The following is a 17,304-nucleotide window of genomic DNA, read 5'->3' on the forward strand; positions in this document are numbered from 1 at the left end:
ATAAACAAGAATCTTATCTTGAGCATTTACAATTGTCAGCATGCTTCATCAATCCAAATGGCAGCAGAGTGTATTGTAGGGCATTTTGAGAAACACACACACACACATTTTGTTTTGTCCCCAATTTCTAGTATACTACTAGTCTGTCCTGCACCACTTGCGCACACATTATGGACAGAAATGATTTTAAATTAAGATGTAAGAGTGGTTAGCACGTGAGCCACACAGTTCTGAGACCAGGGTTCAATCCCCGGTGGATTCTGGCTTTCCTGTGTGGAGATTGCATGTTCTCCCCGTGGCTGCGTGGCTTTTTCCCGGGTACTCCGGGTTCCTTCCACATCCCAAAAACATGCATAGTAGACTGGTTGAACACTCTAAATTGTCTATGAGAACTTAGCTCTTGGAATCATTGGAACATAGAAACCTCTTTACCTGATAAGGCTGATGGCTCAGGTAGGATGAAAAGGAAAATGAGTCATTGGTTGTTTATTTGTGATAATAATAAAGTCATTTTCTTATCAGCGCTATGCCTCCGTACCAGGCACAGCCAAGATAACGCTTTGGTCTTACCTTAAGTAAATGACAAGCCGGGACGTGGTACGGCCTGCCACTGATTGTTCAATAAATAAATACATTTCTTAACAGGGGCGCTTTTGCCACTTCCTGGTTTTGGTCGTTCAAGGGGGCTACATTAGCTGTACAATACAAATGTATCCTCTATGTAGTATATAGTAAACTCAGTTCTTCTAAGGATACCAATATCAAGAGGGTATTGAAATTATGTTAGATTAGGCTCAAAGTCAGGAAATGCAAATAACTATGTCCATTCCCTCACTATAAAATGTAATGCTTGGGAGAAAAAAAATCAAATAAGATGGTTCTCCAGGGGACCCCTACACATTTGTAACATGACACTTGTTGAGTATCACTGGGAAATGGGGCTAATGACAGCCTTATGAAAGAAGTCGCGTTGAGACCCTAATCCAGAACATTCTTCCCGTGAGGCTACAGTGAAAACGAATCCACTGGTCCGACACAACAGGATGGTAATTTGACATTGAGCAACAACAAAAAAAGATGGAAAGCTACTGTAGGTTTGTATGTCATGAGCCTTTAACTTTTAGGTCAGTGCCCCGCCGCTCCGTGTTAGCCTCTTCGGCTCCAGTCAAGTATGAGCTGGAAGTGTGATGGGACTCATCAGAGTGGGACCTGATTCGCTTCAGAGTCCTTGGTAGCTTGGTACGGCCCGGGTTAATGACACAGTCCCGAAGATAAGGCCTAGCCCGCTTGATATCCAGACCTTACTCCACCAGCTCCTTTTCATTGAGAAAACCTTATCAGTCCCTAGGGATTATACCAGCAGTCACCTGGCAAAGCACATGGTTGTTTTGCGCAGCACGTATTGACAAGTCAAGGTCCACCTGGGCGGCCGTATAAATCCAGACGCGGCAGAGGCGAGAGCGCCTGACTTGAGTAGAGCCTCTTCATCATGGAGAACCAATGTCAGTGCTGCAGCAGCGACAGACTGTTAAACCCCATCCTCTTTAACATTCTCAGCCAATTGGATAAGAGCTGCCCGAGTCCCAACGATTATCATTCGATACCTCGTCGGTGCAAATGCGACCCCCGGCGAACGGTGCGCTTGAAAAGGCCGTCGGAAATTTGCAAGGAGGCTTCGGCGGTTCTGGTCAAAACCGTCTATTTCATGAAGAACCTGCCTGCTTTCAAGCAGCTTCCACCCGATGACCAGTTCATTCTCCTGAAAAACTGTTGGGCGCCCCTCTTCCTCCTGGGTCTGGCCCAGGAGCACGTGGACTTTGAGGTGGAAGACGTTCCGGCTGACAGCATGCTGAAGAAGATTCTTCTGCGGCAAGAGGAGATGGAGACGGAGCAGCCGACCGTGGCTGGGGTCAGCAAACTCAAGTCCTGCCTCAAGAAGTTCTGGAGCTTAGACTTGAGTCCAAAGGAGTACGCGTACCTCAAAGGGACGACGATATTTAACCCCGGTAGGTGCACACTTGCTTGACAAAGTCGCTTGGGAAGACGGGTCGCTTAATGTCTTTCCGTCCAACAGACATCCCAGATCTAAAAGCGTCTCTGTTCATCGAGGGCTTGCAACAAGAGGCGCAGCAAGCCCTGAGCGAGGTGGTCCGACTGCTTCACCCCACGCAGCAGGAGCGTTTCGCCTGCATCCTCCTGACGGCATCCATGCTGCAAGGCATCACGACCAGTCTAATCGTCGAGCTCTTATTCCGTCCCGTGATTGGCCAAGCTGACCTGCTGGAGCTCCTAGTAGACATGCTCTTCTGCAGGTAGAGGACACCGTCGTCCAAAAGACTCAAGCCAATCTTCTTCCGCTTAGATATTGCTTATTGACATTCTCTTAAATGGAAGCAGACGTCAGGAACTGTTTTTTTATCTCCGGATAATTGTATTCGTTCACCATTGCAAAAAGATGTCTTAATGTCGCATCCTTTGTTGAAAGAGTGTTACGTTAGCTGAGTTGTAAATATACGCATATTGTTTATTTCCATTTGCCAAGCAAGTCAAATAAATCTATTTTTATATATCAACTGTGTCCATGGTTTGTTAGCGCAGGTTAATTATGCAGTAAACAAGCTACTTGCACTTTTATGAAATATCATTTGTTTTAGGAAGGATTTGACTGAAATAATTGGCAAAGGTATAAATGATTTAAATATTATGTTTGTTTTTAAGCAGCATTGCAAACTCATTTTTGTCATGGAACACATCTGAGTTAGGGTTGGGTGAAAATGTTTCCACGATCATATTTTGTAGGATTTTATTGATTGCATATTATACACCCAAATTCATTGGGAAAAAAAATATAGGATAAACTTATTTTTTAACGAATTAATTTAAGTTTCATCATGAGTTTTGTGTTTCCAAATGTACTATTCAATAAACTTAAAAAAATACTATTTCAATCCACCCATAAGTGTAACCACCAACATGGCATAAAATTATTGATAAAATTTAACAATTAAAACAAATTCGAAAGGATCCCCGCAATTTCAAGACTAATCTAGCATTCTAAGCAGCAAAGTACGAAATAATCGACATTTCCGTGGACAATTGGGCATGTAAAAACAATCTTATCATTAATACCTGAGTGTATTTTTAGGTATATTTATTTATTTAGGCTTTCAAACCTACATAACGATACTGCAGAAGAAAATTGGAGCGAACGCAAATACCAGCTACAATTATATTTGTCCCTCTCTAGTGGATCTAATAAGTAATGTCCCATCGACATGATAAACGCTGCGGCCTAGATTTTGTACTATATTAAAAAGGACCATGTAGGTATATACTCTTGTTATTCATATGCAAATTTAAGTGACACGTCCTGAAATGTGTGCCACGTTATATTTTGTAAAAAGTATATGCTTGTGTTAGGAAGCAAGCCTGTGGCATGTTAGTTGTGAAAGAGCTTCTTACCTGACACCTGGTACAGGAAAAACAGGAATGTGCCGGTGGGGGCTGAAAGGAAACAGGGTGCCTGCAAAGAAACATACAAAAGCAAGTCAAGACAACATTTGGCAGGGGTGGGGGAATGATCCATGTACAGTTATTTGTTTGGTCAAGACACCCAAGATTTTTTTTTACAATAACAGTTAAAAAAATGCTAGTTCTTATTCCCAAACGGAGGCGTCTCGATTTTATGGGAATGACAGTGGCGCACAAGAGAATGGGAATATCAAAACAACGACAGGAAAGTGGCAAGTGAGCTTTTCTGTGAGAATATTTGCTATCAAATAAGCAGTGTTTTTGGGCTGAAGTGCAATTTTAATCCTACAAAAATTGATGACAAATAAATCAGGCCTGAGTTCTATACGGAGTATTGAGTGGGAAAAAAAGCAAAAAACACTTCAAGGATTTGATTTCTTATTTGTTGGAACCAGCCAAACAAGTTCTCGTCTTGCACATCACGGTCACTTAAGGCAGATGACATAAAACAATGCTGCGGCTTAGTCAGGTTCGCCATTAGAAAACATTGTTTTCACTGAATAGTTTCCATTTGTATTCATTTTTTTTAAGCATTCCAAAAGTTGACTCGTATTTATGTTTTAGAATTTACATAACTGGGGCCCATAGTTGGCTGGGATAGGCTCCAACACCCCCGGCCCCTTGTGAGGATGAGCGAAACATTAAAAATGGATGATTGGAATTTTATCACCATGATCTCAAAGAGTTTAAAAATTATTATTTTTTAAAGAAAACATTGTTCTTTATTGACTGAATGAAGAAAATTGCATTCAAAATGCTACACGTGGTTGAAAGCCGAAAGTAACTTAAAACTAATATTTGAATATTTACAAGGAAATATGGCTGACTCCTTTAATAAAAAATGCCTGAGTCAGTGAGCCCTGACAAAAGTTGAACAATCACTTGTATAAACCTTCAGCTCATTCAGGAGGAAAATGCAAGGATTGTTGACATTCATCTTTTTGTAACACGACACATTTAACACAAATTGTATCAAATAGAAAAAAAAACCTCCCTCTTGGCACTAAAAAAAACAACAGTTGACTGGAGAGGTAAATAAACGCATCAAGGCATGTAACATTAGCAGCGATAAAAACAAGACAACAAGTAGCGTTGCAAAATTCCAAGAATTGTAACATTATAAGGTTAGAAATACACAAAATATTGTATCCAAAAATCCAGGCAATTGTCATTCATTTTAACTACTACATGCAAAATTCCTTCGCTCAACTTTCAGCCAGCCTGCAGTGTGTGTAACAGCATTCAGTAAATGACAACAATTGAGCAAGGCAGGCCGGCAGACATTTGACCATGTGACTAGACCGCGAGAAGAGGAGCCCCCGACGAGTCCGTCTCGGTGTCGTGTCGGAAAGGTGAGGAGACCGTGGCGCTGCTCGAGGAGTAAGCTGAAACAGACACATGGCTTTTAGCGCATTATTCAAACACTTGCCATCCCCAAAAAGTAAGCGAGCAAGACAATGTCATAATGAGATTTGAAAGCTGATATGAAACCGACAGCAGGGATTTCTGGTTGGGAATAGCACAAGATAATCATTTTCTAATCGTTTTTTAAACTGCATGTGTAACTGCGGGCAAGTGTGGCAAGACAAGATTTCTAAATATGTAACTTGAACAATGGTGTCCAAATTTTGGCCTGTGGGCCACTCTGTTTTTAATTAGCCTGCCCCAAATTATGAAAATATCATTGAATGGGTCCACAAGAAGCCTGAATTCAGATATGCATTTTTTTTTGTTTCAACTAGAGATGGAGCTAGTCACTTAAACACTGTTCCCATTAGTTCAGAGGTCAAAACCTGACACCATATTATATAATAAATGTAGGGAACTATGTGAAACTTCATTTGATGAATCTGATTAATGAATGCATAGTAGTTCTTATGAGTTATAATTTATGTGATATGTATATTAAGGATTTTTTTTCTCAAAAACTTGGAAAAAATCTGTAATTTCTGCCCAACTCCATGTTTAAAATACACACAGGACAGAATATAGTACATTTAAGAGACATTTTTAATTTAAAAAAATCCCTTGGTGAAAGCAAAAAAATAAAAAAATAAATATGGACCATTATGAGCATTGTAAAAACAACATAGCGAGCGCTAAATATTTTTGTTACGCATGATGTCACGATATAAATCATCGTGTCAAGAAATGAAAGCAGACCAAAACATTTGGACACCCTTGATCGACAGTATTTGTCAGTCATCATTCTAACTGTCACTTGATAGGAATAATAAAAAAACGAGTTCTGTAAAATTAAATAACATTTTCTACATTAGGAACGCTTGCCATCTTCGACGTAAAAAACGAATTTGGGAACTTTGCAGTGCGAAAGACAGTGTAACGCGACACTTTTACCCACCTCCTTGCAGAGCAACAACAAAAAAAGGCTGCTGCATTGTAATGCAAGTCAAATCCTAGTTGGCGTCTAAAATGTCATAAGAAACCACAGCACATCCTCTGGCAAATATTTAATGGGACTTTTGGAGCAGTGGTGGCCTGGCGTGTCATGTGACTGCTCGGCTGGAAAGTGAGCGGGAAAGCAGGTGGGATTGGAAAATACCCGGAAATAGACAGGAATGTGACACTTCCACTGTTTCACAGAAAGAGGTGGCTGTGTGGTTAGTTCAGAATCTTATTATCGGGATTTGTATGGAATGGTAGGCACATTGTTTCACAGTGTGTATCTCTGGCATTCTCATTATCTTCCCTTGATTATAGCAAATTCGATTTTTTTCTGCTATTAATTATTTAATATATATATATATATATATATATATATATATATATATATATATATATATATATATATATATATATATATATATATATATATTAAGTGCAAAAAAATGTGAAACTCCACAACGAAACTTGTAAGCGGAAGCCACTCTTGCTACTAGGACTCAGCACTGAAGAAAAAATAAATAAATAAAAATGTGAAAATCCACTCGCTACTAGGACTCACCACTGACAAAAAAGGTAGTTATAATATGGGTGACCCTATGATTTTTTGATTATCGCGGCCATGTCTGGTCTACATTAACCGCGATATTCGAGGGATTACTGTATTGTGTTTTGAGGAAAATAAGTTAGAGCCCTGGGATGTGGGTTTAGCTATTAATGGGACACAACATTTTAGTTTGCACTTCCCTGTTACAATTAGCACAAGGACAGTGGTAATAAATATAGAAGACACAATTTGGCCTGATTTTATCTGTTATTATTTATCTATCCAAAAACTGTGCAGTTTTCATTGTGTTTTCACGGTATACTGTACTTAGTGGGAGTACTGCATATTGGCAAAGTGTACTGTAAAAATCCATGAAAATAGACAGCAGACAAGAATGACAAACAGTTGGCACATAATTAACTCGTTGGCTGCCATTGACGGAGATAAACGTCCCATCCATTTGACTGGAGGTCTATCGCCGTCAATGGCGGTGAAACATGATCACTCGATGCCAACAATCACCCATTTGAGATGATGATTTAGTCTGTTCCAAACACTGCTTACACAAAGCAAACAACAATTGTCGGGTCTTTTAAGTAGGGGATGTGCTGTAGTTGTTTGTGCATAACGCAAGGGGAAAACCTATGTGGAACACCTTTGGAGTGAGAGGAAGTCATGACTCACTGTAATTGGTACAGGGGGAACATGCACATTTCACAGAGGGATGGCGAAGCCCAGATTTTCTAAGCATCTTCTTATCTCCTGAGAAATCACCTTGGGGTATAGGGTGAATAGGGAATGATTTTTACTCTATTTCGTGTGGTCAACACCAAGTTTGGACGTTCCAAGGACGCCAAAGAGCCAATCAGGAAATCTGCCTGAAGCTCAGGGAGGAGCAACTGGTTATGGTGAGTTTGTAAAACATGTCTTACAAGTCATTTACCACAATTAAAATGACAAGGAGAGCTTGCAACCCCTCTGCAGTAGCCAAACAAGTTAACAGGATGCCTTCTGTATCTCATTTACAATCTCGACTAGTACTCTTTCTCTTTGTATTTTCCGACAGGTCATTCTTGGCACTGTGACAAATATCCGGACAACCATAATCTCAGGGGCGATATGGTTGTTTATGATGGTTTGCTGTTTTTCCTCATTTGGAGTCAACCACACTCTATGAGGGCAGAACGTGTACACGTGGCAATATCGCACAATTGGTAATTTTAAAAGAAGGGAACAGAAGTCTTATCTATTAAATATCTTTGAAAAGGTGCAAGGTTGCGTACGCTCGTCTTAAAAGTATTGCATTTAGAACTCACTTTTCTCACTGTAGTGTCTCATCTTCCTCGCCAGCTCATCTGATGGCGTCTGCTCAGACACTTTGACCTCAGGAACTAGTGAAAGGAACAAGAAGAGAGGAAAATAAAATAAGGATCTTAGAGAGAAAATTCAGACAGGGCATGTGGAAAATGAGTTATGAAATGATACAGAGATGTAAGGTTTAGCCACAGAAAAGAACTTTCAATTATTTCATTGAATAGAATGATTTTTAAATGCTAAACAAGCACTGCCTAAGTTCAGTCTTATTTAACTCTCAAGCTTCATGCACTTGAATTTAATCCTTATTTTTTTCTATTTATTCTATTGAAATGTTTATTTTATTTCATTATTTATGTTTCTATTTGAAGTGCAGCTGATGATCAAACTGTGCATTAAGTTACAAAGTTTCACTTTTTTTCATATTGTAGGCGATGGTGACATTTGGAAACCTTGATTTAGACCACCCGGAGGGAGATCTCAAAAACGTACTTATTCACAGTGGGATATTTCCTTTTTAACCCTCTTTGATTAATTAATTTAATTAATTCATTCCAGAATTAGAATTGCTACTCCTCTGTTACTCGTGGATGGATCAGAATGAAATCTGGTAGAAATACTCAGGGGATGAAAACGCTTCGATCCTCAGAGCCTGACTTAAAGATGAATTGCCTCACTACATTTTGAATGAAAAGTACTTCTTCCTTATTACCGTAAAGATAACAATGAGAATTGCTAGGTTATTCAAGTCCACCAATTCTCGGGATGTATACGAGTCATTATTTGCAGACTCATTCTTGCCTGAGTCGGCCAGTAGAGGGAGATGGGCGGGCGTATTCATTTTAAACTCACTTGAGATAGTACTTGGTGTATGACGTTTGAGAACGACTGGATTATTGGATTATTTATGTCAAACATATCCTCCACGATGAATTTTATTGGAGTGAAATAGAGTGGCATTTCATTTTGATGGCTATTTTCCAACGCTCCGAAGAAGATACAAGATTCTTACAGTCACTGCTCATGAAGGGGTTGGTCATGGTCTCGTTGCCGCTGTCCGGCAGAGTGCCGTCACCTCGGCCGTTAGGTCGCTGCCCCGCAGAAGGGCGCCGGTTGTTCTTGTTGCCCCTGCGGGTGCTGATGCGGATGACGCCGCGCACCAATTTGCATTCGGCCTCCTGTTCCTCCAGGTTGTAATCCTGAGCGATGCTGTATATGAGCTCGCTGATCTCGTTGGTCTTGCGGGAGAACGACGAGTCCGAGGTGCACTTGGCCAGTTGGTCTATCTGATGCAGCGCGTAAAGCTCCAGCAGCTTCTTGGTAATGAGCAAGTCGATATTCGTGTCCTGGTCGCTCGGGTCGTCCAAGTCGTAGTCTTCATGGGATATCAAGCTTGTGTTGCTGATCGGCCGATGGCATTCCCCCCGGCCAGAGGCTCGGTTCCTCCCTAGCGGATACTTTACGGACTGACCGCCGATGCGCACATCCGCGTAACGGAAGCTATCGTTCGTGGGCAACTTGTTCACGAATTTGGTGGACTTGCTCGGCTCAGAAGTGATGGCGACGCCGGGGGAGCTGGTCGTGGCTATGCCAATGGGAGGGTGGGATTCACTATTGGTTTTAGGAGGATGGTCTGTGGAGCTCTCGTTAACTGGCACGCAAGGCTCCCGGCTGCCGTAAAATCCACAGGTCAATACGCAACAGATAAGGGCCTTGCAGCCACTCCAGCCCATAGACGCACAGGAGCCGCATGCATGTGTGTTGGTGGGCGTGTTGTCTGCCGAGCCGGGAATGAAACCGATAGTCTCCGAGCCGTTGCGCGGGGGTGCTCTGCGACCGTGTTTACTCTCCACGTAGCGGGAGTGGTCGTCGTCATGATGCGTTCCGTTGTGTTCCTTGTAAGAGTCTTGAATGGTTTTGCTCTTCTGGAATATACTTGGGGCTTGACTGTACTTGTCTGGTCTGGAACTGTGATGTTTGTGGTGGCGGGATGCCTGCGGGGCCCTGGTGCTGTGGCCAGGCATGGCTCAGAACCCCTCTAACTTGCTCGGGGGGAAACAATACACAAGTTAGGAAACCACCACCTCACTTGAAATGGTGAAACTACATATACATAACCAGTAGTCAATCCAGAAATGTAAATGGGACTCAGTCAGTGGAGGGTCGTCCACTGAAACAAAAGTTACAACCTAAATTCTAATTTGTCTCAGTAAATGTTATTCATTTACAAAATACCATTCCCTTCATTTCGTCGTGTTGAAATGTTTCGAGTCCCTCACAGCCTAAGGGAGTTCAAAATTAGGAATAACATGGGTACATTATACCATTCCCGCCATTACGTCTCGTTGCCAATTGCTGGAAAAATAATTACAGACCCAAAACGTAACTAACCGCCTCGCTCTTTAAAATGTTAAACAACAAAAAGTCGACTTACCGCATAAGAGTAACCAGTTGTTTTCGTTTCAAATGACTTGATGGGGGAGACGAGGGCGGAAGTCGCAGGGAGAAGAAAAGTTTCTCAAGTCGTGCGTTAAACTTAACGAATGACTTACGCATACAAAATGGTTAAAGTAACGTTGCTACAGGCAAAAACGAAATTCGACCAAATATAAAAAGCCACGGCTGCGCGCAAAATCAGAAGAGGACTCTTTGGCGTGTCCTTTCGGGTAAACTTGTTGTTGTCCGGTGTTTGGCTACTACCTGCGGCTAATAGCTAATCCCCGGTTGCTACCTCCGCCGCCTACAGGTAAACGTGACGTCACTCAAAACGGGTATTCATGCGCACGGGGGCGGAAGAGTACAACAAAGGACGGCGGGCCGCGATGCAGATCAAGCAGTAAAGAATAACTTATTTTAAAGTTTCTCCACATATTTAGTGAGAGGACTCATCCTTTCTGTACGTCCACGCATACACACAGCTGAGGCGGCAAGAGTTATTTCCAAACAAGATCTTTCATGCTGCCCTATTTTCCTAGGTATGGAAGCACTTAATCACCTGCGCTTGGAAAACAATAGCAGGAATAGCAAAAAAAAAAGACAGCAAATGTATTTATGACATGGATAATTCACATTTAATACCAGTATAGCTAAACAAAACAAAAAATGTAATACACTACCTATTACAGATGCTAAACTAATTACAATTCTGTGATTTACAACATGGAGTAATAATTAGATTTTATGATTTACATTCCATAAATAACTACTCAATAAGGGTTTTTTATTCCACTGAGCAAATTCCATGGATCTAAATAAATATAAAGACATTTGGTAACGCTGCACTCTCATGTGCTACCGCAAAGATGGTATCAAGATTTTAGCCTTCACAAAGATAATAGAGAAAACCAGTGTTTTAATTTTGGCTCAAGCAGTGCCATTGCTTGGGCCAAATAATAATAATAACATTATTTATGCTCTAAATTTTATTTTGAATAATATATAATTGTCCAAGACTACAAGTAAAGTGGCAACCTATGCAGTGTGCAGCCAGCTTCACACTTAAAAGTAAACTTGGATAAGCTCCAAATCAGCTGTGACCGACCCCAATTTGTCATCAAAATAAGCAGATGGAAAAAATATATATACATAAATAGCCATCTAGCCATTTTCTGAACTTCCCCGAGGTCACAGGAGCCTATCTCAGCTGACCTTTGGTGAGAGCGGGTCAACCTGCGGCACAGAACTGGTCACAGCCATCGGAGGGCAACGTCAACGTTGAAATATTTTTTGGGGAGTTAACCGGAGAAAATACATGCAAACAAATATATACAAAGGGTATATCTTTGTAAAGGCAAACAAAATGATACTGTTCTTGTATGGGTTCTATTGGAGTGGGAGAACCACCCAGTAGAGTAAGTGAATGTGTCTTAAGACATAATAAATGAATAGAAATACAAATGAACAAACAAAGTTACTATTTTGCATGTTGAACAATCCTATACACAACTTTTCTAAAAATGCCATGTTACATACAGCACCTAAAAAATAATAATCCAGTGAGTGCCACATAAGCACGAAGGCACTTTCAAGGTTATATTTACTAGGTTTAGCTGCAGTACATGCGGCAGCTCAGAGACCAAAAACAAACTGTAAACCTACTAGCACTAAACTATTAAAATCTATAGAACATTTCTGGGTTTAGAAGTAGATTTTACAGGTTTGACCTGTGCTTCTTCAGTAACAATACAAGTGTCATTTGGTGGTTCCTGCGACAGAGCGACTCCAAAATGTTGACGTGGTCTACTGCTGCCATTTTGACCCGAGATCTGACCCAAGCGTGGGTCTGAGTCAAGCTCATATCGATACTGATAACCCTCCATGACGTCGTGACATGCATCTCTCATTTCCACGATCCACCGCTTCATGCCTTTGCGATTCAGGTACAGGACAAAGAGGAATACCATGCCCACGAAGCCCAGCACCAGCCCGAGGAAGACATAGGAGGTCTGCAGGCTGAGGTCAGTTACCTCTGTTTGGATGGGAACAATACATCCGATGGCCCGAAAACCAAGTCCTCGAAGTCGGGTGTTGGTCAATCCCTCCGGCGAGGCGCATCTCACAGAATCCACGTCTACCCGAGCCTGCGATTCATTTAACCAAGCTATAAAACGGTGGATCTCACAGGCGCAGGAGTATGGATTGTTACCCAGAAGGATTCGGCTGTTCCCCAACATCTCCAGTTCTTTGAGATCATCGGTGCCGAATGTCTCGAAAGCGTTGTGCCTCAGGTCGAGCACCGCCAAGTTATCCATGCCGGAGAAGGTCCCACTGTAGATTGCCACGAGAGAGTTGTTGCCAAGGAAGAGCTGCTGTAAATTGAGCAAGTGGGAGAACATCCCCGGGGGCAGCAGAGCGAGGTGATTCCCGGAAAGGTCGAGACGGAGCAGACCACGGAGGTCCCCCCAACGCAGAGCCGTGGTGAGGTCTGTCAAGGCGGTGAAGTTGTAGAGCGAGCGGCTCAGGTTGAGCTCCTGAAGAGGACTGCCGGGGATGCTCAAAGCTTCCGGATGGATGATAGACAGCTGGTTGCCACTCAGGTCCAGGAAGCGTAGGTTGATGAGTGAGGAGAAGCTGTGCGATGCAATCTCGGTCATCCTGCAGAGACAATTACCATTGTTACTCATCTTTTAAAATCTGATTATCAAAAAAAGATTTTTCTGGTACATATTCACAGTTTGAAAAGGATTTGGTGTGTCAATATGGCACTTTCTCACCCATTATTGCTTAATATGACATGGGAAACATTCTCCAGCTCTGTAAAGGAATCCGGTCCAATTCTCTGAATAGTATTCCCCGTGACGATGACGGTCTTGGTGTATCCGGGAATTATTTGCGGCACCATCAGGAGATTCTTAGAAACACATTTCAATGTGTGTGTCACAGCAAAACACTCGCAGCCACCGGGACATGCCGAGCACGGGGACTGGGCACAAAAGAGTAGTCCCAAAAGCACAAAGACAGTAGAAATACACATGGCCGACCAGAATTCAGTTAAAAATGACAACAACAAAAAAGACAAGAGCCCAGGGTAAATTCTATCAACTGTGTCTATATTTTCTTGCGATGGATCCCACAGACTAAAACAATACCAGGAAAGAGCACCCTAGCACTAGTCCCTCCTCATCTGCGGCACTCTGGGAATAAAGGGTCTTTTAAATTGATGGCAGTTCTTGTAGCGCAGAATCTGCTGGGTGAAAAAATGTGTAGTTCCCTTAAAGGCACAGCGGACAATCAGACCATCCACTGGTTGTGACCTCGACTACACAATGAGGCTGGAAAGACAATTGATACATGGCTAACAAGGGAGAAGAAAAAAACGGGGAAAAAAACACATTCGGCATAAACGTACTACTACTAGTATTGATGCAGAAAAAGCTAATTGAGACAATATCACTACAAGGTGCAATAAAAGCTTCCTCATTTCACCTCCCAAAAGTTCAGATTCATTAATAAAGAAGGTATGTTTTTAGAAATACATATTGGTCAAGCTCCCGCATTTTTTAAAAAGTTAACTGCAAGCAGATTATGTATACATACAAACAGTAAAATGTGTGAAACTGCTGACAGAGTGGATATTTTAAGATATTGTTAACATTTAATGAGCACCTGACAGACTTTCTATAAATAACATGAATCAGTTATGAAGCTCGCAGTGTATTTATTGTTAAACAAATGTTTCAATTATCACGAATGATATTTTCAAATGGCAACTTAATATAATACACAATATGAACATAAAAAAACTAATCCCTGATAAGACAAATGCAAATGGAGTATATTTATTCTGCAATAATCCACTGTTATGTTCCATATTATTAACAAAACAAAATATGCATAATTAAAAGTATTTGTTCTATCATACAATTCATCATGAACTGTAAAAATATGTAAAATAAGAAATAACCCTGTAGTAAGCATATTGTAATTAGCAGAGTGGAGTGTTGAATATGCCAAAATACCATTGTAACAGATTTAGAGACTAATTAGCGGCCAAATTGTTTTGATGTATTTTACCACTAATGATAAAGTTCCAGAATGTCATTTTTCATCTAAAATTTCAAGACAACTAAGTGATTGTGATGAGGTTGCTCAAGGCACTTTATCGTGATATTGACCCCATAAAAGTAAGATTTACTATTGCTCATGTTCGAATTACATTCTGGTATGAAGACACTGCCTACGCATTTTCCAAACAATGAACTACGAAACCAAACAAAACAAAACATTTATCTACACAGGGTCAGTTTCCTCCTACGTGTCTTCCATCATTCTGCCTTTGGTAGCGCTTTATATCACTTAATCGCTTGAATAATTGATGAATACTTCCAGCATTGAGATTGCCTAGTGATTCACATTGTCGCTTCCATTTTTCATAACCGAAGCACACGTTAGTCAGTCTGGGAACACATTCATCATGCAAAATACATGTGAAACCCAAAGCTGCAACTCTCCACTGTATTATAAGAGGCAGGAGCAGAAAACAATGCAAAAAGGACATCCAATGGCAACATTTCACAGTATGTGTACAAAACGAAGTGTGCCAATGAACGCGTAAATCAACGAGTCTTCTCTTGCATCGTATTTACAGAAGGTTGAACGTTATAACGAACATGGCGAAGACTCCGCAGAGCATGACGAAGGGCAGCCAGGTCTTGAGGAGCGCGACCCAGCTGAAGGAAACAGAAAAGAGCGACAGAGGACTTGTCAGATCCAACTTGTATACTGTGCAAACCCTCCCTTCCTTCCTATCTCGGTGAGAGACAAGGACACAGGAGGTGTATACGCGCCTCTACTGTCTTTTCTCCTAGAGTCTCAACGCTGGTTGTCCTACTGTCCTCCACCCCCCACCACCCAGCGCAGGGAGCCCCAGTGGAGAGGTGACCTCCAGTGGTGGCACATAGGGGAGCAACTCTGTCAGTGATGAATTACATGACTCCCCCTGCGTTAAACAGACTCCTGTGGCATGGGAGTGAATGTGCAGAGGCAGCATAAACTGTGACGCCAGCTTTCTCTATGTGGGTCAACAGAGAATAATGAGGGGGGGATTCTCGGCCATATTTCTATAATGGGCAGGTAAGCAGGCTTAATACACATGTGCAGGTTTCTGATAAAGATGCTTGAAACTAATACTCCCCCCAAGGGAGGAAGTGAAAAACATCCTTCATTGAAAACGTGTTTTATAAAATAAATAAATAGCAAAAATTGTTCATAAAGTGGACGGAGCCCCACCTCTTTTGAGGGTTTCAGTTCATTTGCTAATAAACTCTTGTGGAGTTGAAGAATGGTATAAAGTTTTTTAAAAAAGGTAAAATAAAATTTAAAAAACGAATGCCTACCTGATATATTTGCCATGAACGAGAGACCGAACACACAAGTTGACCATGTTCCAGGAGGCGTTGTTGTCATAGCGCATAAGGTTGAGCGCCATGGCAACATGGGAATGGCAGTTATCAAAACACAGGTTATGCTATAGAAAAAAAATGGGTTTCAAGTTACCATATATTGCTGCTTCAGAACATATAAATAAAAGGCCCAGACTGTTATTTCTTACCGGCCTGCATTTGTATTCCTCAGATGCATCATGCACTGCTTTGTCCCAAGTTGCCGCACCATTGCCACAAACTTTGTCCACGTCAAGCTTCCAATACCTTATGTATGGAACGACTTTATTGACTTATAGTTATTATTAATATTATGCAGTTAGGTTTTTGTTTGATTACTTACTTTGTTGGTCTCCCAAAGCCCATGTTGTCCTCCTGGTCAAAAAAAGTCCATTAGTATTGATTGTTGTAAAAGCGACATTTTAAACAAAGTCAATCTTGGTTCATAAAAAAAAATAAGTTCAAACTTACATCCTCATATTTTTAGGTCATGTAGCCCACAATATTGAAATTTGGTTAACAGGGTTGGCCTAAAATACACTACCCAACACAAATTAAGTTACTATATATTATTCCATCATATATTATTCATTTTACATTAACGGTGATAAGCCGAGTACACACTCTTACCTACGGATAATTTAGAGCATTCAATCAGATGACAATGCAAATTTTTAGCAGGAAACTGGAGTACCCAGAGAAAACCCACCCAGGGACAGGGAGCACATTTAAAAATCATTGTTATTTATTTTTAAATCAAACGAAACTGAATAAACGTATAGACCCGAATAAATCTAAAGCTTTTATTTATTTGAAATGTCATAATGTCTAACTCATTGGCTGTCATTGACAACTATGGACGTCCAATTTATTTAAAAGGAAAGTACAGCCTGTGAATGCAATGTTTCAGTGCCCTTAACAGCGCTAGCTGCCAAACGTAATTGGTAACCAATAAATTCAACGAGCGCCCTAAAAAGGCGTTAATGCAGGAATAAACCGGCGATACATACCGAAACAAAGTAAGATCCTGCGAAATCTCTTATGATTCCGGAAGAGGTGCATATTCCCATATGACCAACGAAGGGAAATACCCACCTGCGACATTAAAACACTCGTCAAAAACCATTCAAACATTCTACATGTTTCATTTATAAAAGAAAATATTACAAGGCGGTGAATATAGATACTTAGCGCCCGCAGGTTAAATGAAATAAAGCTGTTGTTTGACTTCAATGTAGCAAAACAAGCTGCAATTTACTGCTAAAGCTAGCAAGAGGGCGAGGGTATAAGCTTCTTACGATAAAATAGGAATGGGGGTCCACACAACGCAGTAAGGGTATCGGTTGATCTTTTTGTCGTTTCGCAACATATCTTCACGATAGTTTATCATTATGTCGACGTCGTCAGCATTTGCCATTACTGCTCGTCCACGGACGTGTTGACGAGGAGGGACACAACAGAGAACAAGGTAGTCCGTGAACGCCTCCTCGTGGACGGATCAGCTGTCATTTAACGCAACACCCAATATTAGTATACTAGTATAGGCCAGACGGGTCATCTGGAGATCATGAATCCATTCTTGGGGGCCTCTATTATTATTATTTTTTATGCTACGCCTGTGTTGTGTGC

At 41.2% G+C, this 17,304-nt stretch overlaps 4 protein-coding genes across 5 annotated transcripts; 1 reads left to right on the forward strand and 3 right to left on the reverse strand.

The window, feature by feature from the left end:
* Positions 1-471: 471 nt before the first annotated feature.
* kdf1a (keratinocyte differentiation factor 1a) lies at positions 472-10,552 on the reverse strand. 2 transcript variants are annotated; one of them, XM_077599317.1, is made up of 5 exons: positions 10,230-10,552; positions 8,808-9,837; positions 7,798-7,872; positions 3,463-4,916; positions 472-1,316 (listed from the first exon to the last, which is right to left on the reverse strand). In XM_077599317.1, the coding sequence occupies exons 2-4, from the start codon at positions 9,817-9,819 to the stop codon at positions 4,828-4,830; spliced, it is 1,176 nt and encodes a 391-aa protein (XP_077455443.1). In that variant the 5' UTR covers positions 9,820-9,837; positions 10,230-10,552; the 3' UTR covers positions 472-1,316; positions 3,463-4,827. The 2 variants fall into 2 exon arrangements, with proteins under 2 accessions (XP_077455443.1, XP_077455442.1); XM_077599316.1 differs by having other exon boundaries at positions 472-2,382.
* On the forward strand, positions 1,018-2,573 carry nr0b2a (nuclear receptor subfamily 0, group B, member 2a). The gene is made up of 2 exons (XM_077599318.1): positions 1,018-2,006; positions 2,075-2,573. The coding sequence occupies exons 1-2, from the start codon at positions 1,490-1,492 to the stop codon at positions 2,314-2,316; spliced, it is 759 nt and encodes a 252-aa protein (XP_077455444.1). The 5' UTR covers positions 1,018-1,489; the 3' UTR covers positions 2,317-2,573.
* Positions 10,553-10,841: 289 nt separating the features above from the next.
* Positions 10,842-13,270, reverse strand: LOC144073492 (trophoblast glycoprotein-like). The gene is made up of 2 exons (XM_077599354.1): positions 13,009-13,270; positions 10,842-12,889 (listed from the first exon to the last, which is right to left on the reverse strand). Exons 1-2 carry the CDS (start codon positions 13,266-13,268, stop codon positions 11,914-11,916), a joined length of 1,236 nt encoding a protein of 411 aa, XP_077455480.1. The 5' UTR covers positions 13,269-13,270; the 3' UTR covers positions 10,842-11,913.
* Positions 13,271-13,323: 53 nt separating this feature from the next.
* LOC144073493 (transmembrane protein 222-like) lies at positions 13,324-17,275 on the reverse strand. Its single transcript, XM_077599355.1, has 6 exons — positions 16,974-17,275; positions 16,686-16,770; positions 16,019-16,050; positions 15,846-15,942; positions 15,631-15,761; positions 13,324-14,964 (listed from the first exon to the last, which is right to left on the reverse strand). Exons 1-6 carry the CDS (start codon positions 17,090-17,092, stop codon positions 14,877-14,879), a joined length of 552 nt encoding a protein of 183 aa, XP_077455481.1. The 5' UTR covers positions 17,093-17,275; the 3' UTR covers positions 13,324-14,876.
* Positions 17,276-17,304: the final 29 nt, after the last annotated feature.

This window comes from Stigmatopora argus, chromosome 4, assembly GCF_051989625.1.
Source record: "Stigmatopora argus isolate UIUO_Sarg chromosome 4, RoL_Sarg_1.0, whole genome shotgun sequence".
Lineage (NCBI taxonomy): Eukaryota > Metazoa > Chordata > Actinopteri > Syngnathiformes > Syngnathidae > Stigmatopora > Stigmatopora argus.